We start from the raw sequence: 23,160 nt of genomic DNA, 5'->3' as shown, positions 1-23,160 counted from the left end.
GAGAATGCTGATAATGTGAACTGAAACTGACCTCCAGGGTTCCGGCGGATGAGGAGCTTTCGAATTTCATCATAAACAAAGATGAGGAAACTGTAAGGGAAGGCGCAGAACCACCAGGAAGGCCTGCAAGCACACGCACAAAAAATTGGAAGTTGAGGAGCAGCGTGGTGAGGCGCTCACGCTTCCAAAGGGATCGACATCCTTTGGTTGTTTTTACAAGCATCATGAGTCGGTGTGATGAATCATCGTGATTACAATAGTGATCAATTAAAACAGTGAGGAGCATTTTGGGCATAATGTTGGCGCCGTCATCATCGGTGGGGGGAAAGGAGGCAACTCTTACTTGAGGGGGTACATCCTGAGGGCCACATCCATGCCGGGGCAGTAGGACAGGAAGGCAGCCAGGGCCGTCTCCTCAAACAGGCCGAAGATCAAGATCTTGTTCCTGTTTGGGGCAAATAGTGAGGACGATTTTTAAAGAGTCGTCTATCTGGCCAGTCATTTTCATGAGGCCGGGCGGGGGGATGCTGCACTGACTTCATGCCCTGCTGGAAGACGGAGTTGCGTCTGGTCTTGCAGATGATGACGTCGGCCCACTGTACCACCACGATGCTGACGAAGAAAGCCGTGTGGCACGTGAACTCCACGATCTTCCTCTGCTCGTACGTCTGAAGGCGACATGGCAAGTTGACAAAAGTCGCAACGTCGTCCGCCCCGACCCCCGCAGGATGGTACGGTTCACGCGAAGATTGACGACAAAGACAAATGAAGAATACGGAATGTTTTTATGATGTCGTATCGTACCCATTGCTGTCCGTAGCTGTCCTCTAAGTCATTGCAGGCGCGGTCGTCCCAGTCCAGGCGGATGCCCACCAACCGGCTGGGCAGGAAGCCATTTTCGGCCAAGATGACAAAGTAGGAGAAGAAGCCACCCAGGGCCTGGATCATACCTAACCGGGGGGGCGGATCAACAAGACGAGGCGGTCAGCTTCACTCTTTCACACAAAGACACGGCAAAATGCACATGAAAGGGGGCTGGACCCACCGATCTGTCCGTAGGCGATGCTGATGAGGCGCTCGTTCACCAGCTTGTCCCTGAAGGGGTTCCTAGGCTGACGCTTCATGATATCGCTCTCTGCTGCTTCGTAGGCCAGCGAGATAGCCGGGACCTGAGTAAAAGTCAGCGTGTTAGTATGGGTAAGAAACGCTAAATAGATTTTGTGGGGGAAATATGCTTTAGAGGCTAAAATTGTCCTCATGCTTGATGTCGGCATAGTACGCAAGCTACCTCATTGCATCTCCTTCTGCTATTTGCTCTCTATGTGTTTCTCGCTTTTTCTTTGACTGTTTTTATTTCTGAGTTTTCCAGTTTGAAATTTTTTTTTGTTAACTGAATGGTGTCCAGCCACAAGTCTCAATCATTAAACACAGTGCAGCTCAGCAAAAATAAATAAATAAATAAATAAATAAAAATACAACCCCCCCACTTTGTTGAATTATTAACATTGCATAGCCAAAGAGATCAAGACAATTTCAACAAAATAAAAAAAATTGCAAACATACAGGCGCAGCAACTGACCAATTGTATCAATTTGTGAAAAAAAAAAGAGGAAAGTGATGTGAACCCCAGCAAAGTGTACCTCATTAACCCCACTCCTAATTGATGTCAATTGGAATTTCAGTTTTGAAAGTCCTAATGGAATTCGACTTGCGCTGGCAAGCGCTGGGCGGCGCTCACCATGTCGGTACCCAGGTCAATGCAGAGGATGGTGATGGTGCCCAGTGGCAGAGGAATGTTAACGATGATAAACAGGAGGAAGGGTGTGATCTCTGGAATGTTGCTGGTCAGCGTGTAGGCGATGGACTTCTTCAGGTTGTCAAAGATCAGACGGCCTTAAACAGTAATGGCATCAACAATTCAGGATATGAAGAAATGACTGATGCTGAAAGGCAATGGAGTCGTCCGCACTCACCTTCTTCCACTCCAGTGACAATGGAAGCAAAGTTGTCATCCAGTAAGATCATGTCCGCGGCTTGTTTGGACACGTCAGAGCCCGAGATTCCCATGGCGACGCCGATGTCGGCCTTCTTGAGGGCAGGAGAGTCATTCACGCCATCGCCTGTCACAGCCACGATGGCACCCTGGGGGAGAGATGGGGAGGTTAAGGGTTTGTTCAGTAGGCCTCGGTCGCCATCTGCTGTCTCATTTCAGTACTGCACAAAGTCCTCCATTTAACGTTCAAGGCGCAATGCTGGCTGACCATTCGCTTTCACCCTTTTCTTTTAGATGTGTTAATGCAAATGTCAAAACATCACTAGGGGGGGATTTTTTTCATTGATAATAGTGTTGATAGGAAATTTTACTTATTGTGGCCACCTTTGGCCATTTGAAAACTACACACAAACTAAAATCTTATTTCTGAGTTTTCCAGTTCTCCCCGCCTCCTGCCTGAAGATGGCCGGGAGAGGCTCCAACACCCCCCGCGACCCTTGTGAGGATAAAGCGGATCGAAAGATCGATGGATGGGTGGATTGTTTCCTGAAGAAGGTAGCTTACTGTCCTCCAGTGGAGCGGATGAATGAAACAGCTTTTATTTTAACACGTGATGAAACCCTCGACTGACCGTTTAATTTAAGAAAGCAGAGGCTCCCTCTACTCACTTTAATGAGACGATGAGCCCATTTCAGAAAGGTACTGCATGATGTGTGCATTTTTTTAAAAATATAGATATATTTTTAATCCTTCTGGTGTTTTAAAAGAAGCATGTCACAAGAATTTTATGAAGACACCTGGGGAAAAAGGCATCATATGTCTCCTTGAAATTCAACATAGTGTACAGTACCTGTCTCTGGCAGCCCTCCACAATGATCAGTTTCTGCTGAGGGGAGGTTCTGGCAAAGACAATTTCAGTGTGGTTCCTCAAGATGTCGTCCATCTGATCCTGAGAGAGATCTTTCAGGTCAGTGCCATGGATAACGCAAGCCTTGGCATCCCTAATAAAAACACAGAAGCAACGTTAGGGGTCTTTCAAACATTTTAAAGGGGAATTTGTACCCGAGATACTTACCTGGGGTTGACTTGACTGACGGGGATGTTGAGACGAGCCGCGATGTCCTCCACCGTCTCGTTGCCCTCGGAGATGATGCCCACTCCCTTGGCGATGGCCTTTGCTGTTATTGGATGATCTCCAGTGACCATAATGACCTAAAGGATCAACGAGCATACGCCATCAAGCAACTTATGTGACCGAGAGTTGAGACTTTGGTTTCTTCTGAAAGAGGCTCTACCTTGATACCAGCAGATCGACATTTGCCCACGGCATCAGGCACGGCGGCGCGGGGAGGGTCGATCATGGACATGAGACCCACAAAGCAAAGGTTGTCCGTCTGGAAGTTGACGTCATCCGTGTCGAAGGCGAAGCCTTTCGGGTACTGGTCCTCTGGCAGCATTAAGTGGCAAAAGCCTGGAAGGTGCATAAAATGGATCAGTCAGTTGAAAACTGGATGAAGTGTGAATCAATGTTTCTGACGGATTTATATTGAAAAAGACTATAATGCAGAATATGATTATGAATTCACACATATGGGTCACTTACACCATTGCACTCTAATTAAAACAGATTTGCTTTGGTTTCCAAGATCTTATTTACTCTGACTGTAGTCCTGACTAATAACCCAGCCGCTGGGGGGCAGTGCCCTCCCCTGGGGGTGCACTGTTCCCCTGTGCCGGTCCCAAGCCCGGAGAAATGGGGAGGGTTGCGTCAGGAATGGCATCCGGCGTAAAACTTTTGCCAAGACGACCATGCGAGTTGGTAGGACGGTTTACAGGGGCGGATGGAAATTACTGACTCGCTGTGGCGACCCCTGAATAGGGACGTGCCGAAAGGAGAAGAAGAGGAAGTAGTCCTGACTAATAGAAGAGTATCGCTTTGCTGCCATCTTGTGGCACCACATCTCTTCTTGTTGAATATTGGTCATATTATGAAAAAAAAATACTTTCCAATATTTATCTCTATTTCTGATACTGTATTTGTGTTTTTCACCTAAGATTTTTGTACTGCTGAATATTTGTTGTGGGGGTTTTATGTATTAGTAAATAAATGGCCATTGGCCACCGAGGGAAGAAAATGATGAATGTCTGTGATGTGATGATGATGAGCGGATGCGAGAAATAAAAGCACTTCGTTATGTCCTTACCCAACACTCTCTCTCCCAGTCCTCCCAACTCCATGTAGGCATTCTGGAAGGCCTCCTTCATCTCCTCGTCCATGGGCTGCTCTTTGCCCTGCAGCAAAATGGTCGAGCAGCGATCCAGGATCCTCTCGGGGGCTCCCTTCATCACCAGCAAGTAGCGGTTGTCATTGGGGTCCTCCGTCTCGTGCACGGAGAGCTAGAGCGGATGAACACAAGGCGTGTTTCGGATGAGATGCTTCCTTTTAGGTGTAAAACGACGGCGTCTTCTGTCGCAACTTACTTGGTATTTGTTGGTGGAGTTGAAGGGGATCTCGGCCACCTTCTTGTTCCTCTCCCGCATCATCCTGACCGAGCCGCAGGACAGCTCGATGCACTTGAGCAGGGCCGACTCGGAGGCGTCGCCAGCCACGTCGCGCTTGAGGATGGCCACCGAGTCCTGTCCCGCCTTGAATTGAGCGCGGTTGCACAGAGCGGCGATGCGGGCCAGCGCCTGCCACGTCACCGAGCTCTTGTCGAACGAGGCGCCTGGAGGAAGAGGGAAAAGCAACACTGCAGGTTTAAAAGTGGGGACCTCCAAAGATGAAGGCTGAACAATTAATCGCATTCACATCGACATCGCAATGGAGTAGAATGCTATTTTAAAATGGCATATTTCGTACCGGCTTTATTTTTAATGTCCATATATTTGATCTGTTTATTCATTTGTATCATGTTTCGATCTTCATTCATGGTTCTTTGCCTTTATTTGAATGTAAACCTAATCTATAACACCAAAACATTTATGTATAATAATCAGATATTTGGTATTGTAATGCGAATTAATTTATGATATAATATTTTCCCGTTATACTGGGGATATGGAGATGCTCCGAATTAAGGGGCGAGCACAGAACTGCTAAAATGCTCTGCAGTTAAATAAAGGCAGGTGGAAAAAAGGTTGGAAACTTTTGGGTTAATTGCACATTTGTGTCCGTGACCGCCTCTGAGAGTCTCTGACACTCACCAGACTGGTCCTCGGTGGTGTCGGCCTCATGAATCTGGTTGTCGAACCACATGTGGGCCACGGTCATCCTGTTCTGGGTCAGGGTGCCCGTCTTGTCGGAGCAAATGGTGGAGGTGGAGCCCAACGTCTCCACAGCTTCCAAGTTCTTCACCAGGCAGTTCTTCTTCGCCATACGCTTGGCGGTCAGGGTCAGACAGACCTGGACACATGGCGTGTCAAAATGGACTCTCATGTGCAACAGAGCAGAAATCAATGCAGGATGAACCCCACTCACAGTGACGGTAGCCAGCAGGCCTTCGGGCACGTTAGCCACAATGATGCCGATGAGGAAGATGACAGCCTCCAGCCAGCTGTAGCCTAGGATGAGGGCCAGGACGAAGAAGGTGACGCCCAGAAAGACGGCCACGCCAGTGATGATGTGGATGAAGTGCTCGATCTCCTTGGCGATGGGGGTCTTGCCCGTCTCCAGGCCAGACGTCAGGGTAGCGATGCGACCCATGACCGTGCGGTCTCCAGTGCAGATGACGATGCCACGCGCCGTGCCTGGTTTTGGCAGAAAAGTGGAGTACAATTGAGTCGGTTTGTAGATTTTTTTTCCTTGGTTTGTTGGGGCAGAAACTCCCTTTTTAAAACGCTAACATTCCCTTTACTTGAGTTACAACGAATGCCTTCTGGCTCCACGTACGGATTGCCCCCTAACGCGAGCGCCTTCATCCTTACTCATATGCAAGTTTTTTCTTTCTTTTTTTTTTTTTTTTTTTAAGTAGAAGGTATGGGGGGACCGTTTTTGCCTTTTTAATGTGTCATCTCTGTGTCTAATGTTGGAGTTCAGCCTTGCTTCAAAGTAGTGGGGATGTAGATGTGGCCATTGAACACAAGTCTATCTAACACCTGCTATGAGACATTTGTTGATAGAAATTTAGCAGTACAATTCTGAAAACTGAACCATTAAACGGGCCGAACCGAGTTGCCTGCCGCTGTGTTGCTTGAGAAAAACTATATCAAGTGTTTGGGGAACACACGTGTTAAGACTAACATACAGTACCTTCCACACAGTTGGTAGAGAAGAAAGCCACATTTCGCGTTTCCAAGGGGTTGTCATGGGTACAGTCGGGTGACCTGCTCTGAGGCTCTGATTCACCGGTTAGGGAGGAGTTATCCACCTATTCAGGTGAAAGAAGACAAGAATGTTGTGAGTTTGTTGGATTATCTTGTTTCACGACCACGCTGCGGTCCAAAAGCTGCTTGTCTCAACCTTGCAGCCGTGTGCTGAAACCACCCGGATGTCGGCGGGGATCCTATCTCCTCCCTTCACTTCGATCAGATCTCCGGCCACCACTTCTTCCGCGTTGATTTGGACCTTCTCTCCCTCTCGGATCACCAGCGCTTGCTGTAAGGGGTAGTTGGAAAAACACACCGTGAAGGCTCACGCAAAGACAAAAACACTTGACTAAAATCTGACTTTTGGGTCGCGTTACCTGAGGCACCATGTTCTTGAAAGACTCCATGATTTTGGAGCTCTTGGCCTCTTGGAAATACGAGAAGCAACCGGTAATGATGACGACGGCCGTGAGCACAATACCTAGGTACAACTACACAGACAGGCAGATCGCAAATGTGATATGAGCAGAAGAGAGACAGCACACATGATGGACAGGCATGTGACTCACATTGTCTCCAGCGGGGTCGTCCTCGGTGGCGGCCTGAATGGCGTAGGCCAAGAAGCAGAGGATGGCGCCGATCCACAGCAAGATGGAGAAGCCGCCGAAGAGCTGGCGACAGAACTTGACCCACTCCGGGGTGGTGGGGGGCGGAGTGAGTGCGTTGGGGCCATCCCTGAGCAGAACCTCTGCTGCCTTGGCATTGGTCAGTCCCTGGAGGGGTTTCCAGACAAAAAGAGAGTTTACGTTATATTTCAAAGCATTTTTTTCTCCCATCAATGACGGAATAACATGCACTACTTGGTATGGTTCTTGAGGCCAAAGTACCGTTATGGAAATGGGACAGAATAGTACTTACTTATGACATTCTGTTGTAACAGAATGAGCCTTGTTGGCTCACTATTTGGCAAAAATACCTTTTTTGGCACTTGTCAGATACTTCATCTATTTTTAAAAAGTTCAATACTGAAACTACTTAAAACTAAATTAAAATGAAATACTGTGGAAAAAAATAGAATACAAACCAACTTTATCTAGAAACTAGATATACTAGAAACTACATATAGATGATTATCATTGTATTACATTTTAATTTTTGACTTTTATTCCTCATGTACAACACTTTATTACAGGTGCTGTTGATGTGAAAGAGTTGAGAGAACTAGTCCTTGCTGGACTGAAGTACTGTGAGGCCATCTAGTGGACAAAAGTAAGAACAATAATTTCCTGTACCTGGACAATGTCCGTCTGAAATTTCCGGCAAACTTCTTCTACGGACATCTTGTGTTCCGTCTGGGGATAAAAAATTAAAAAGAAAAAACAATAAGAGAGGGGGGAAAAAAGTACAATCATGACACATACACAGATTTAATTTGCCTAAAAATTATGCGTGCAGGATAAACTATGGTCGGCCAACCGGGGCAAGCGAGCGGCCAATGGCCGAACGCTGCAAACACACACACGCACACAAAACTACGCTGCAGGTAAGAAATGCTGCTAATGTCCAAATACTACAAACACAGAACTGTTGCAAACAAAAATACATAAACACATAAATGCAGAGAAAAAACACAAACGCAAGAAAGAAATGGTGCAATCACAGCAACAAAGTGAAAGCAAACATTACAAACCACAAAACACATTTTTGCATTTGTTTTGTGGTACTAATGTAGCTTTTACTTTGTTTTTGTTTTTTTTTTTTGCTCGTATGTTTTTTTTTTCTCTGCATTTTCATGTTTGTTTTTTGTATGCATCATTTCTGCGTTTGCAGCATCTGGACATTTGCAGCGTTTTTGTTTTGCAGTTCTTTTGTGTTGTTTTTTTTTTTTTAATTTGCATGTGTCTATTTCTTTTTTTTTTCATGTGTTTTGCAGCATTCCTGTGTTCAGAGCGTTCGGCTGTTTGCAGCACGTTTGCCCACGTCGGCCATTGTCATGATCAAAGTGTCCAAATTAACACTGGCAATCGCTCTTGATTACAACCAGAAACTTTGAGGAAGCTCTTGGACTTGCTGAGGATCGAAATGGGCTACATGCATGCATTTCACCTGACAAAGTATATCATGGCAGCCAGGTGAGTCTGCGATGAGGCATCAAAGTGGCAACTTCCTGATAAGTCTTATCAGCGAAAAAAATCATCATAAATATATATTTTTCAAAAAGCAGCAACATTTTTTTTTTCATCCTCTGTATGATTTAGAGATTTTCATTCTCTTCGCAGTGTCCGCGCCGAATGTGAGAGACACTAGTTAAATGCGAGGACATGAGATGTAAAGCAAACTTGAGAAGTAAATGTAGAGGTTTTTTCTTTTTAATACTCACAATGGGCACTTCCTTCTTCAGGTCGTCCATGTCTTTAGTTCCCGTAGCCCCCCCCTTCTTCTTCTTGGGGGATCGGTCATCTTTGTCCTGTGTGGTGGCAACGCGGTAACTGTCTGACCGGCCATACTACAGACATACACATAGGTTTTATACATGCCTTCCAACTAAAAGTGTACAAAATAGTAGCTTGCGTTCCTTTTATCTCAGGGGCGGGATGGGACTGGTAGTGGTGGTAGGGGAGGGGGTGGGGGGGTATCCTATTCCCACTCACAGAGGGCTATTTTTGGAGAGCTGACGACATCAGAGCATCGTAGAAATGGGCATAATAGCGTTTTGTTGTGAATTGACTGTTGAGTGATGATGTCTTGAAGCAACGGAAGCAAAATGGAGTGGACAAATTGGCTGCATTCCGCAGAGGTTCTGCTGAGTCTCAACCAGTTTGCTGTCTGAAGTAGGACAACATGAGAGCACGGGGAAGTTGAGCTCATCCGGGCAGCAAAATTGTACTCGCTATGACTAATGTATTGAAATGGGAGTCCATTTGAAATTGAATTTGGTTGAATGCCCATGCCTAGTACGTAACACACCCTTGTGAAGCGGCCTAGAGAAGTGCATTTCGAAAGTGAGTGGCACATCAACAACCGGGGCAAATTTGAGCATTTTCCCTCCCTTGCGATGAAAGACAGAAAAGGCCCGATGACAGAATATTTCAAAAGATGATCGTGAGTTTGGTTTGGGGTGGCTCAAGAGTGATCTTTTTTGTTTGTTTGTTTTTGTCTCTGATCCCAAAACGATCCGGTTGATGACAATAAAATCGTAAACATGTTCAATAGTTAGGATCATAGGTTCACAATAGAAATAACAAGGAGAAGAGTTCATAACTTTACTGTAGTGTACTGTCCTTTACTTGTATTGATACAGCCCTAGTTTTAAGCAAAAAATTTTCCTCATGCCCTCACATGTGTTGTCGACGTGCTTTTCAGCCGTTTAATGAAGGCCGCACAAATAGTAAAACAATACACGGAAGCTGCTGTCAGCCACAGACTACATCACAAGCCACCCCGCCAGGCCCCGCCTCTTGAAGGTGCATGCATGTACACGGAAACGACAGCATTTTCTAAAAGGGTGTTTTAATGACTTTCAATGCTATTTAAAAGTGTTGGATGGATAAATTAAGGATGTTCAATACCACTTTTTGACAGAACGATACCAGGATGAGTATTCACTCATACCGACACCACTGGTACTTATGACACATAAAAATAAATAAATAAATAAATAAACAAACAAAAAATGAAAAAAAAAAAAAAAAACCCAACCCAGAATGACAAATAATCCTGAACATAGACTTTTTTGTCTTTTTGAAGTAAATCCCAATGTTGCTTTATTTCCCTTCCATTGTGTGAGGATCTGTCATGTTTCTTACAAATCTGTTCATATGTTAAAAATGGCGTGTGCTCCACTTCACACGCCAAATGTCTATTAAACTGTGAGAAAGACGCTCACATTAATCAGGCAGTGTTAACATCACAGATGAGGCACCCTTGGGACATGAAAGCGTCGGCCTGAGCTGTTTTGCGTTTGATCACTGTTGATCAAAACCGTTTGGGGTGAACGGACTGGAACGGGCACACGAGGATCTGGAATCAGCATAAATGAGGTGAACGCACTTTAGCATTACATCATACGACAAAGCAAGACATCACAAGTGCACTTTCCATCGCTCCAGCCTCGCTTCCGTTGCTGAAGTAGATGCGAGCGTCCTATCAATAAGGTTTGTTTTTTTTTTACACTGCTGAACCAGATCATGGGGGATGCGATGCTGAAGACAAAGGCATATCGTGGGCGTCGCCCATCGTTGGGGTCATGAGGATGCGGAGGTCCCTCAATAACGGAGGTGCCATTTGGTGGCCAGTAAATACAAACAGATTATGTCAAGTATACAAAGTAGTACAGTCGACTCCTGCATACTCGCTCTGTCATTTCAATTCTTTTCAATATTTAAAATATTTTGGGGGGTTTGTGTCATTTTCTTCTGGGATTTGGTATGAGCGTATCACAGTTCTGCCATTTCAAAAGCAAAACAGGTCAGTGACTTGGAGCATCGCTGTTGGCCCACTAAATATAGCGTCAGTCACTAAGTTGGCAATCGCTCATTCAAAGTCAAGTGCCGTAGCTCCACCCCAGTCGTTATGAAAGATTATGCTGCTTATTTGCATGAGAGAAAATCACATCCTCACATACCCACAAGTGGACATGAAGTGTGCTGTAATTTTTTTTTTTAATCCTTTGTGTATTTTGACTGAGATATGTCAGCGACGTATCAAAACAACAAAGAAATATTTTAAATTGAGGAAAAAAAAATGTCAGAAAATGGGCGGCACGGTGATCGACTGATAAGCATGTCTGCCTCACAGTGCAAAGGTGCAGGGTTCGATTCCGGCTGTGGCCTTCCTGTGTGGAGTTTGCAGGTTCTCCCGGTGCCTGTGTGGGTTTTTTGTGGGTGCTCTGGTTTCCTCCCACATTCCAGAAACATGCATGGTAAGCTGATTGAACACTCGAAATTGTCCCCAGGTCTGATTGTGAGTGCGAATGGTTGTTCGTCTGTGTGTGTCCTCTGATTGGGTGGAAACCATTTCAGGATGTACCCCGCCTACTTCCCAAAGACAGCTGGGATAGGCTGCGGCACGCCCCGCGACCCTTGGATGGAAGAAAATACAGGTACATTTCCTTTCCAACCAGTTTAGACTTCAAATGATTCCACAAAGACTGATGTTCGATTCTGCAAACGGGCCAAGTCAGAGCTGGACCAGCGCCGTGTAACAGATCAAGCGGGGAGCACTTTGGAAGCCCTGCCAAAAAGGCACACCTAAAACTTGCGGTGGGCTATGATGGTAATTCGCTAACCACAAAGCTTTGACATTTGTCAAGGCAGTACAGCGGCGACATTGGTGAGGCTTCCGCCCAAAACTACACTAAAAAAAACACACACACAACCACACACACACACACACACACACACACACACACACACACACACACACACACACACACACACACACACACACACACACACACACCTGCTGAGTTAGATGCAAGACAAATATTAGCGCTTTGCGTCAGGTCCTGGCTCGACTGTGTGAGGAGGCTCGAGTAAAATCTGGTCTATGCATATCGGACCTGACTTTCTGGTTTAGTCGACATTTGAAATAAAAAAGATTGATGGCATCTCTCGCTCAACCCATACAAGCTCACTAAGCCTTTTGTTGGAGTTTGACAGTGAAAAGGGAGCGGTTTGACATATACGCACACGCACGCACACGCACACACACACGACCCGAGACCTATTCCTGTACTCTGACACAGGTGAGCAAACCTCAGACTGTAGCAAGACCAGACAGGCCTTGTGAGGTAGGAGAGTATAAAGATGCCATGGAAAAGTACCCATGCGATAGTGACAGGAACAATGAAAGATTGTCACTTTCTATTCGGGCACAAAAAGGTTCGACTGAAACCGAACAGATGATTGCTGGTTAAATGGATGTTCAATACACGTGACAACATACAGTAGTTAGCGACACTCGTGACGATAACCAGCACGGATAATGGGTGGAGTCTGAGACGCAGTTGAATGCAGATCTCTGCCAAAGATTCGCTTCAACATTCAAGATTACAAAGGAAGCCGTAGATTGTCATGTGACTGTGCCAGTGTAACATCGCAACAACAACAATTAATCGCATGAATCGACAACTAATCGATTATCAAATTAATCGACAACTATTTTATTCATCAAGGAATTGTTTCAAGCTGTTGTTTAAGTTATATTCGTCCATAACGTCTGATTTCAGCCTCTTAACAGTAATTGGTCTTTAATTTCTGTAGTCCACTGTCAAAGCAGTCTGAATATCTTGTTTAATCTCCGGCTGGCCGATAATTGAATATCAATTCCATCGACATGTGATGGACATCAATAGAATATGCCTTTGATAAAATGTTGGACAGAAAAACAAAAATAATGGAGGCAAACCCGACCCCGGTATTGTGCGTGTTGTAGGCAGCGCGCAGCTGACTCCAAACACAAATAAGCAGGACGTGTGCACGTGCCAGTGGTGTATTCACGTGGAACGTGAGTGTGCCGTACCTTGGTTCAAATAAAGGACCAGTCGTTGACCAAGTACTACTCTCGCAAATGATATTTTACATCAGGGGTGCCCATCTTTTCAAGCAGCCAACCTCCCGCGATCGACCCGTTACCGATGGTCTTGCAGGTTCTGCTGCAGTTGCCTAATATGGCGGCTTGAGTTGCATCGACAGTCGTAAGTGTGGCGCAGCAGCGCTGAGTGGAATGCGAGGCAGGCTGGTGACAGACAGGAGCGCACACATGGAACAGGAGACACGAGTGGGAGGTGAGAAGCCGGGCCAGATCGAGAGTGAAACAAAGCAGGTGGCATTGGGGGTGGGTGCTTTGTTATCCACCCCCAAAAGCCTCGAATTAGATATTGAGCACAATCTTTGTCCACTAGCTTTGTGTCAGCCTCTGACCAGCACTGACCCCACTCCAAATAATTGCACCTCACTTAAGGTATTTGTGTGTGTATCTGTGGCCGTCAGATAACGCAACTCAACTGTATTTCTTGAGCACTTTAAAACAACCACCGCTGTACACAAAGTGCTGTACATGGAGCAAAAATAATTCATACACCAACAAAAAATAAATTAACCAAAGCCAGCAGAAATCTCAAAAATAGTCTTACTAAAAATCAAGTCTCATGATGAGTCACAAGCCAAAGAAAAAAATGATTTTTGAGATGAGTTTTAAGGATGGGCAGCGAGGGGGCTTGCCGAACGTTCATTCCAAAGAGAGGGACCAGCAAGGGCAAAGGCTCGATGCCCTCTGAGCATCCGCTTCGTTCTCGGTACCTTTAATCGTGTCTGGTCCACAGACCTGTGACACCGGGCAGGAGCGGAGGAGCTCAGAGAGGTAAGGTGGGGCCAGGCCCTTTCAAGATTGCAAAAGAACGAGCCAGAGTAGGAGTTATGCGCTCCGCCTTACGAGTACTGATCGAGAGACAAGCAGTGGCATGTATGTGGGTTCAGAAGTGCAAGTATGAGAACATTGTGTTTGGATGAGTGTGGATGTAAGACATTGTAACAGTCTATGGAGAATGTGCGAGGTGTGTGTGCTTGGGACTGAAGCATTGACGGCCGCAGGGAGAATCATACCAGGCTGTCTGCCCGCAAAACACACCCAGCTTGCTGGCAAACACTCGCACGAGCGTGAACAGGTGTCATACCCTAGAAACTGACTGCTACTCCAAATAAACTGGACACAAATATTAGTGGCGGGACAAATAACTGATATTGCGATACAACATATTAGCTCTGATGGCAAAATAACTGAAGAACAAACCACGTTTAAACCACGACTCTAATCCTGAATAGGTACTTGTACCCCTTAACCCAAAACCAAATCCGAACCCAAAGTGTGAGGACTTTTACAAGGATGACCGCCCAAAACATTGACTGCGCCCATGAAATTCCGTGACAGAGACTCTCCATGCTTTGCTTCGCCACAGGTGAGGTGCTTCTGAATTTATAATCATAGTTAGTTGTAATGTAAAACAGCGTTAGCTCAGCAATGTTGTGAGGCCATTCACCTATGAGTCAAAATTCCAAATCCCCAAACTATTGGCTACTCTGGTCACCCACTCATGAAAACTAGTTGCAGCACCACCGATGTTATGCAACAGATAAGTCGTGTTCGGCCATGTTGCTCAATGTCCAGCAGGAATAATTTTGCCCAAGACTTCCCCAAGTGATTAATCGTCAGCTGTTAAACCCGCACATTGGAATAAACCGACACAATGGCGTTCTCTGTTAACAGTTCAGCTAGTGGCCCCGTTCACAATGCCTGTCATGACCAGTTTTGCTCCCCCTGACGCGGGTAAAAGAGATAAAGCCACTATCTGGTAGTGTCAGAGACGTATCACAGACAACGGCGGTGTGACACCAACATTAGGCACTCACTTCTCCCCCCCCTGCCCCCCCCCCGATGTGTTGAAAACAATTGCTGCTGCCGCCCAACTACCATTTCATAGGTCACTCCTGGGGCTAAACCAGCGCTATCAAACATACGGCCCGCGGGCCAGAACTGGCCCCCAAGGAGGTTTGATAAAAGAAACGGAATGAATAATTTTAATGAGGTGCACTTCATGGAGTATCCGCTAGGGGACACACTGTTTTGATCAGAGTAGAAGACAACAGCAGTCTCAGTCTGTCACTGAGACAGACCCAACACAGCAGACGCTATCAAGGACATGTGAATACTTTATTCTTTACATATTTAATAGCACTCTCCTTAGTTTGTAAAGTGTAGGCAGGGATTAAATTTAAGATTTTATATGCACATGTGTAAATGGTTTAAAAATTATTTTCTTTATAAATCTTGTTTAATCTTAAAATGCAATACTATATTTTTCAATACCAATTACTGGTTAAGGTTTTGTGCCTTTGTACAATCCGCGGGATCAGTTGCAATGCATATATGTGAATGATAAAAGTAAATTAGTAAAAAAGAAATCCAAGGTGCTTCATGAAATGCTTTGTAAAAGATATGTTCATTAAATATCAACATTTTCCTAACGTTTTTGTGCTTCTTTAGACCAAAACAAATAAAGATAGATAAAGAAAGTTTCTTTCATATTCATTAATGATTCGTTTGCCTTGATAAATAAATTGCATATTGAATAGCAATATCGTGGGGGGGAGATCAGAATTGGACCATTTTTCAAGATCTTTCAGCCCGAGTCACTCCAGATACTGGCGCTGAGTTGCCAACTGTTTCCATTTTGAGCATGCTACGGATGTAACGCAAGAAACCTGGGGCACTTGAAAGTCAAGTTAGCACTGTTTTTTTGTTTTTTTCAAACATCAAAGTGTGCGTGTCCAGCTGCCATGCACATCTCTGCATTATGAGCCTCTGTGTCGTTCCAAAGAGGAAACAGAGACCCGTGTCTGGAATTACAGCCGCTCCTGCAGCTAAAACAGGTGAACGGAGCGACACACAGCTCTGACATCATCAGGCGCTGGCTCCAGGCTCCCTTCTGGGTACCTTAAGCTAATTACCCTCTAACACGTCACTTGTGGACCTGAAAAACGGTCTTGAAATGCCAGGAAGTCGATAAGTCAGGACTGCGGGTCTCGCTGTTGATTCGTTTGCGCAGGCCGGCTGACATTTTGAGAGTGCCGCCATGGCGACCGATGCTGTGGCTACAAGGGTCCCCCTGATGGGATGCGGGACAAGTAATAATTGATGCATGTGTAAATGGACACTGCATTCCCGGTTTGTATGTGTTATGTGTGTGCGACGTTAGCGGATGTGAGTCATTGGGCCGGCTGCAGCGCGTATGTGATGGTGGAGGAGGCACGCATTGCGGCAGAGAGAGGTGGCGCGAGATAGACTGAAAGAGAAAGAGAGAGCGAGACAAAGACAGTGTAAAAATGGCGGAGCGACGAGCTAGTGAAAGTTACACTTTCTTTTCACTTTTAATTTTGCGGCGGAGCATACCAAGAACGGGAAGCGTACAGTGGGCAGAACGTGGCTTTTTATGTGCAACTTCACTGAGGAAGTAGTTGTGGACAGAAAGCCCAGGGGCTGCCATTTGGCTTCCTTGATGTGCGGTTTGTTTCACTTCCTCTTGAATCTGATCACCCAGTCGGCACTGATTGCTCGACATGCTCATAACTCTCTTCTTTTTAATCACAATGAAAGAAGGGCATTTGACTATTTTTGATTGGCATAATTAACAATCAATTACTGTTTACATTCTAGTGGTATCTTAATTTAGGATATTAATTTGTGTTCTAGGGAATGGAGTTCAATGTGGGTATGGTGGTAGGCTTAGAGGAAATGTGTGTGTGTGTGTGTGTGTGTGTGTGTGTGTGTGTGTGTGTGTGTGCGCGTGTGTGTGTGTGTGTGGATGTCATTGCATGCATGCAAAGATGTGTGCCCTTGCAAGGTTATTTGGGCCATCTGTTGCTCCTTGCAGCAGGGCAGCGTTCCCTCTGGGACGTAGTAGAGGGGCTCAAACGGGTGTGTGTGTGTGGGGGGGGGGGGGGGTTATCGGATGGGATTAGCCATACGTTGGATTAGCCCATTGGGTTAAGTCTTTTACGCCGCGATACAAACACACATTTCAATAGGGTTGTGTGGTCACCAACAAAACCATAATTAGGATTAGATCGCTGGTTGACTTTGAAGTTGTTTTCATTTGAAAACTTAGTCGCTCGTACTTGATGACCACCTTTCCTACATTCTAGTTCCTGTTTAATGGTTATCATGCTTCCCTCTATGAAAAAAACGGGCATCCTTGTGCAAATTGCACTGCTCACGTGTTGCAGTCTCGTGAAATTTGACGTATGAAGTTTTGCGTGAATTTTAACATTTAATCTTTTGGTTGAATGACAAATTGTCACACTTTTGGTGGGTTTGACTTTAGAGTAGCTAAATCAGCGCAAACGAGGATCCGGAGGAAAAGATAAAGCGTGATGTGCTCCTGTCATACCTTTTCAAATGTGAGCTTTTTGGAGCTGGGGAATGGACGAGACCACCTCAGGTCTGCTTGGTGACACCCACTCCCACAAAATGCGCAGATGGGTTTCAAATCAACTGAAAGGCTGCTGAAAACTCAACAGTTAAAGCAGTGGAATCAGAGATGATAAAACTTCAAAATCTTTGTTTTAATTTGAAGTCTGTATCCTGCTCATATTCAGTCATGCTGTATAACTTTCCCATGCCCACAGTGTAGCTTGGCGTCCTTGAAGCAAATCATCACCTAGAATTGGAATACTCCCTACTGTAGGACGCACAAACGTTGGAATGCGCTGGTTGATACAAGCTGAGAATCGGTTTAGGAGAAACGAAAGTTATGATATCACACTTTGTGTCTCGATATCCCCCTTCTGATGATATAAAAATGATGTGAATCTCTTCCTGTTTCGCACTCGTGACGCGAAGCCATTGTCTGTAATTCGGGGGTGCCCGGAATATTCCGTTATTAAAAGCTTCGAAAGAACTGTTCATCGACTCCAGCCTTTATTTGGATTACCAACATTCTCCTCGTCTGAAATTCAACGAACACGCGGAGGAAAGAAGGCCGCTTTCCCCCAACAAATTCAAAACAACATTAGGCAGAGGAGGCTAATAACTACAACAATGATTACATGTATTAAAAAAATAAAATAAAAATTTGGAGCCTGACAGATGCAAGTTTCTTTATTGGCCATTGCTGATTCTGATATATGGCAGACTAAAATTCGGATAACTAATCAGCTAATCAATTAAAAAAAAAAAAAAAAAATTTTTTAAAAGAGAAAAAATTCCTTTTTAGACCCTTAACATTCAGGCCAACAAAGATATGAATTACAGGCAGAACATTTGACTCATATCTTTGTCTTATGTTGTAATGTGTTTTACACACACACACACACACACACACACACACACACACACACACACACACACACACACACACACACACACACACACACACACACGTAGTTGTTCTGCCAGTAGGCCAAAGTGGTCCTACTAGTGTGAAAAAATGTCACACAGTTGCGCAAGGCAAGAGTGAATAGTAAGACAGTTCAGTTGTCTGACTAGTGAGGACCAAGTGAAAACTGGCACATGGACCTTAAGATGTTTCGAACTTAAGGGTTTCGAATAAACGCTCAAACGTCTTCCCAGAGTTCAAACGTCTTCCCAGAGTCGAAGCCTTTGTTGCTGTGGGTGCCTTAGTGTCACACCTTGTGTTCCAACACATTCAAACATGTAGCACGCAAACATCTCCAGGACAACAAACACCCCGATTCAGACACGTCCTTGTTGCCAGGCAACGCGACGTCCTCAAGGTAGCCACTGTGTCCGTGCCTCACGTTGAAGATAAACTTGACCATGAGAAGAAAGGCAGCGCTGACCTTTACGTTTGAATGGCATTACATAAGCTACCACGGGGCACTGCTAGCACTGATGCAAACTGTAACCTTTCTTCTTGGTGACCGTCCTTCAGCATAGGACAATGACCTGTGTACGGTGATACTTATTGATCAGAGAACTTCAAGAGGAGAGAGACATTGGGGCTTTATCTGACCGCCAGGCCACAAGCGCAAAAGCACCAGGATACTGTATAGTCTTATCCGTATGGCCGTTTTCCTATTGCAAAGGTCTTCGATAGGTGGACTCCGGTCTGGATCCACAGCCCGATGACTTCCTAGGCGGACCAATTATTAGATTAGCAGATTACTTTGACAAAGGTTTGGAATTTAAACCTGTGTGGATTAACTGCAGTCTTATTTTAAGACATGCAGCTGTCTGCCATCTTTTCCGGCCATTGCAGTGGAGTTGTAGACGAATCTCATGTATTGTTACTACTCCCGAGTGACAAACCGCATCCGATCCAATGGTTTAACGTAACAAACAAAAGCTGTTGAATTGATAATATAAATCAGATTTCGGGCTGAGGGGGAAAGACTCATCCGAGTCGAGTAAGTCGACCGCAAAATTCTTCGCTGGCATCATGTCGGCCATCCAACACAATTGCAGTCGCCATGAACATCCGTGACCTTTTAACAATTGATTAGCACCGTGTACCGGTGAAAAGTTGATACTACAGTCAAGACATCCCATCAGGGGGCTGTCAGAGCAGTACGTTGGCCACAGTTTTTACAACGGATGCCCTGTGGAACCAAACCAACGATTTTTATCCAGATTTGGAATTAGTAGTAGCTAGAAGGTTGGGGTCTCGCAAATCCATCCGACTACTCGAATATTCAATGGGAAAGTTGAAGGGATAATCGATGCAAAAAAGATTTGAAAGTGAGAGCCGTAGTCTGACAATTTATCCATACATCCAGTTTCCACAGCATCTTCAGTGGGGTAGAGGGTGAGCTCGACGCTATCCCAGCTCGCTTGGGTCAACACCTTGGACTGGTTGCCAGCCAATCACAGGGCACATGTAGACAATTATTCACACTCACGTTCCCACCAGTTGACACGATTAAGTCTTCAATGAACCTAACATGCTTTGGGATGGGGAGGACGGATTGCTACGTAGTTTTTATCAAGAGAATGCAACGACCCAAAACGACGGTTTCTGACAAAGTGGGTTTCCATCAACGAAAACGAGTGCCCTCTAGTACAGCGCTCAGCATGAACTCACTGTGGTGGTGCCTGACAATTTCGGTTGAAAACGAAGTTTTGGTGTGTACTCATTTTTCGACACGCTGACAACTCTCATTTGCAACCGATGGCTCTTGGGTGCGGAGTATTTAGTTTAGCAATTTAGTGTGCCTTCGAAAACCTCGATTGTGAAAGCAAACTCAACGTACCGCAATCCAACAAATCTGTTGTCTCATTCATGCTCAACGCCGTAGTCGCTGAATTTGTTCTCCTTTTCAGACATTTACGAATGCTTTATTTTAGATTCGATGAGATCTTCCCTTCAATTTCAATTGAGTACCATTGGCCGATCAGTTTGATCCAGTGCGGCAGGTACAGTGGGGAAGGACGTGCAGCACTCTGCACCAAAGTGAGGGCTGGGCCTCTGCAGAGGCCACACTCATCCATCTCTAAAACGAGCACCCACTTTCGCCGACACAAGCCTGCCATCCTCATTAGCAGAGGGTGGGGGGGGGTCTGATGGTGGGGGTCTCAACACTATTCAGCAGCCACGATGACCTTCTGACAAAAGCTGCAGTAACACCACTTCCACCTTCATAACTTTAATCCCCAATTTCGACCTCTCAAGCAGAGACCACACCCTATGGAAATCCTCCACCTGACCTCCTTCCTCATCCCATCTGTCCTCCCTGATTACCCGGCCCCCACAATGCACCGCGACCAGGAAACGAGAGCCACAGTCATGTGAGCCCCGGGGGTCATTATCCTGTAACAGGATCTACAGCCAGGCAGCCCCTCCCTCACCTCTCCCCTCTTGTGTAAATCCATCTCGCTACACCTGCACTTGTGTCCTTCCTTTCTCACCGTCCAGCCCACCTTCCAGCTAACAAGTCAGGGATGTGAAGGTGAAAATTGCTCTCAGCATGCACCGGTGCAAATCAAAACGAAAGAGAATTCACCCTTCTTTTTATGTATTCATTTAAGAATTTTTACACATGCTTAAAAAGCAAATGCAGCGTCGCACATTTCAAGCAACGGCCTATCGCGGCTCTGCACTGGGAATTTCCACAAAAGAGGCCCCGCCCCCACTTTGACGCAGCACGCACGTTGCATGCGATGTGCCCCCTGCGGCCTTGGGAAAAGGACAGCTGGCGCACCACATTCATTGTGGTGCGCCGCTGATACAAAGCCGCATCATCCAAAGAGAGGAAAATCATACGACCATCCACATGTCCGACGTTTCTACTTCTGCCTGAGCATATTTCCCCCCACCAAGGTGATGGTTTTAAACCCTCGCATCCCCTTTTTGACGCAGCGGCCTGTCACCTCCCTCTGCAGGGACACTGCAACGTGCAAGGGGGGGGACCCCGTCGGCTGCCGGCTGTCACTGCAATGACACCGGCCCCCTTCTGGCTTGCAGCGTCACGCCACTGCACTGCATCCCGGATTGATGCAGTGGTATACACACGCACACACACATTGCGCAATAGCTTGCGTCTGCATTTACATACGCCGGGCTGATTTTTTTTCCCCTCTGGTGTGATTCTCAGCAAATTACACACACAAACCTAACAGGATCCATCTATATTTTTTATCCTCACTTTTATCCTACTGTGTGCAGGGGAGTGTGGGTAAATGTATTCACTTATAGTGATTTGCACGTCTCTGTTATGTCACAAATTAAAGGGGAAATAAGCTGGTGAGGTGCTTATTCCCGGTAACCGCATTATGACGCATGGGTCACTGAGGGTGCCGGGTGATGAGACTGCGTAGAGCTTCAGCGGGATGGAGGTGGATAGGTTGAGGTGCAGTTTGGCGGACATGGAGGTCATGGCAATAAAGCCACTCATGTCCTCTCGTGGCCCTAAAACCAGTATTTTACTTAAATCTTGAGTGAGAATATCCACCAGCACCTCACCTTCTCCCCCCTCCCCTTATATAAACCGATTAAGGCCTACCTAAAATGGCTGGCAAGGTTATAGGCAAAAGTGAGGCCTATGAGGAGACACAGAGGACACTGGGTACTAGTCTTCTTTGGGGCCTTTGAGCAACACTTTCCATAATGAAAAGGATGACTACCCAAGTGTGTGTGTGTGTGTGTGTGTGTGTGTGTGTGTGTGTGTGTGTGTGTGTGTGTGTGTGTGTGCCGCGCGACATGACTGTGCACGCCACCTCCGTGCATGCCTGCATGCCCCCCCGTGCGTGTCACACCAGAGGGCTGCGTAAGGCTGCGTTCAGGCTGGTAACTCCCCGTGCGTTCTCTGGCTGTTCCTAAACTAGGTGTCAATTCACAACAGGCTGCAGACCTACCAACTGAGTCCGCCCAGCGTTGAGCCGACACCCCCCCTGGCCCTGACCGCCCCGCCCGCCTTGCTGGGCCCCGTCCCGGCCGGGGAGCTGCGCCCGGAGACGCTGATCCAGTGCCAACAGATCGTCAAAGTCATCGTGGTGGACCAGAGCGGGCGGGGCCGCATGGAGGCCTTCCTCAGCCAGGGCCCGGCCGCCCACCAGCTTACTGGGTTGAAGGTGGGAGGGGGGTGGTGGTGGTGGTGGTGGTGGTGAAGTGAGGAAGATGGGCTTACCCCCATGTTGGCGCAGTCACTCTTCTTATCCTCCTCGCAGGTTGAGAGGTGTGCTCTTTCCGCTGGAGCACCCTTAAAACGTCTTGCAGTGGACGGGAGGGGAAAAAGGGGGGAAGAAAGAGAAAATGGTGGAACGACCAGTCTTGAGGTAAGACAAGCGGGAATGCAATGGAGTCTTAAGGTGAGTGCGTCACCGACAAGTTGCCGTTCCTAACGGGGCTGTCGTAAATTCAAGCTCGGCGAAAACGTCTACGAACAGCCCCAGTCGCGTTTTGTGAGCCTTGCTGTAAAAGAAACGTCGCGGTCACACTCCGAGCATCACGAGTGGATTTACCACGCCACCAAAAGGACCGGCGTTCCTAACTCACGAGCCGCACTACACTGCCTGCGAAACGCTTGTATCCCTCCGCGGCCCGGTAACAGCGCGAACTGCTTGGCGCAGTACAGTCTGTCCTCGCGCCGCACAACTCCGCCTGTGAAAGAAGCGCCGCCCGCAGCGAATGGCTAAAAAGTCGGATTGCTGATTTGAATACGCTCCGCCCATCAGCAATACCGTCGCCAGTGAGCAACGCCCATGCTTCACCGCTGGGTTCGTTGTCCAATCATGAACCTGAGCGTCTCTTCTATGATGACCAATGGGCGTCAACGTTATGTTCCTGCCGGCTAATTGGAGGCAAGCTTGGCCCCTCCCGCTTTACTGCAGAATTCAGCGGCTAGCTAGCC

At 46.5% G+C, this 23,160-nt stretch overlaps 1 protein-coding gene across 4 annotated transcripts in view; it reads right to left on the bottom strand.

The window, feature by feature from the left end:
• Positions 1-23,160, bottom strand: part of atp1a3b (ATPase Na+/K+ transporting subunit alpha 3b) — a 28,102-nt gene that overhangs the window by 1,730 nt on the left and 3,212 nt on the right. Inside the window, exons 1-21 of one of the 4 annotated variants that reach the window (XM_019896110.1) lie at positions 22,438-22,920; positions 8,679-8,804; positions 7,591-7,650; positions 6,868-7,071; positions 6,676-6,789; positions 6,453-6,587; positions 6,243-6,360; positions 5,472-5,740; positions 5,198-5,396; positions 4,475-4,719; positions 4,198-4,390; positions 3,289-3,464; positions 3,069-3,205; positions 2,844-2,994; positions 1,974-2,142; positions 1,739-1,893; positions 1,046-1,169; positions 805-950; positions 538-668; positions 344-445; positions 32-123 (exon numbers count right to left, since the gene is read on the bottom strand). In XM_019896110.1, coding sequence (XP_019751669.1) covers positions 32-123; positions 344-445; positions 538-668; positions 805-950; positions 1,046-1,169; positions 1,739-1,893; positions 1,974-2,142; positions 2,844-2,994; positions 3,069-3,205; positions 3,289-3,464; positions 4,198-4,390; positions 4,475-4,719; positions 5,198-5,396; positions 5,472-5,740; positions 6,243-6,360; positions 6,453-6,587; positions 6,676-6,789; positions 6,868-7,071; positions 7,591-7,650; positions 8,679-8,804; positions 22,438-22,443 — 3,052 coding nt within the window. In that variant the 5' untranslated portion in view covers positions 22,444-22,920. Of the gene's footprint in view, positions 1-31; positions 124-343; positions 446-537; positions 669-804; positions 951-1,045; positions 1,170-1,738; positions 1,894-1,973; positions 2,143-2,843; positions 2,995-3,068; positions 3,206-3,288; positions 3,465-4,197; positions 4,391-4,474; positions 4,720-5,197; positions 5,397-5,471; positions 5,741-6,242; positions 6,361-6,452; positions 6,588-6,675; positions 6,790-6,867; positions 7,072-7,590; positions 7,651-8,678; positions 8,805-22,437; positions 22,921-23,160 lie in introns of those variants that run through there. The other 3 variants (XM_019896113.1, XM_019896112.1, XM_019896114.1) reach the window with 3 other exon arrangements.

Source organism: Hippocampus comes, unplaced genomic scaffold (assembly GCF_001891065.2).
Source record: "Hippocampus comes isolate QL1 unplaced genomic scaffold, H_comes_QL1_v1.1 scaffold55, whole genome shotgun sequence".
Lineage (NCBI taxonomy): Eukaryota > Metazoa > Chordata > Actinopteri > Syngnathiformes > Syngnathidae > Hippocampus > Hippocampus comes.
The sequence above is the reverse complement of the archived record's forward strand: the minus strand, read 5'-3'. Positions and strand labels throughout refer to the sequence as shown.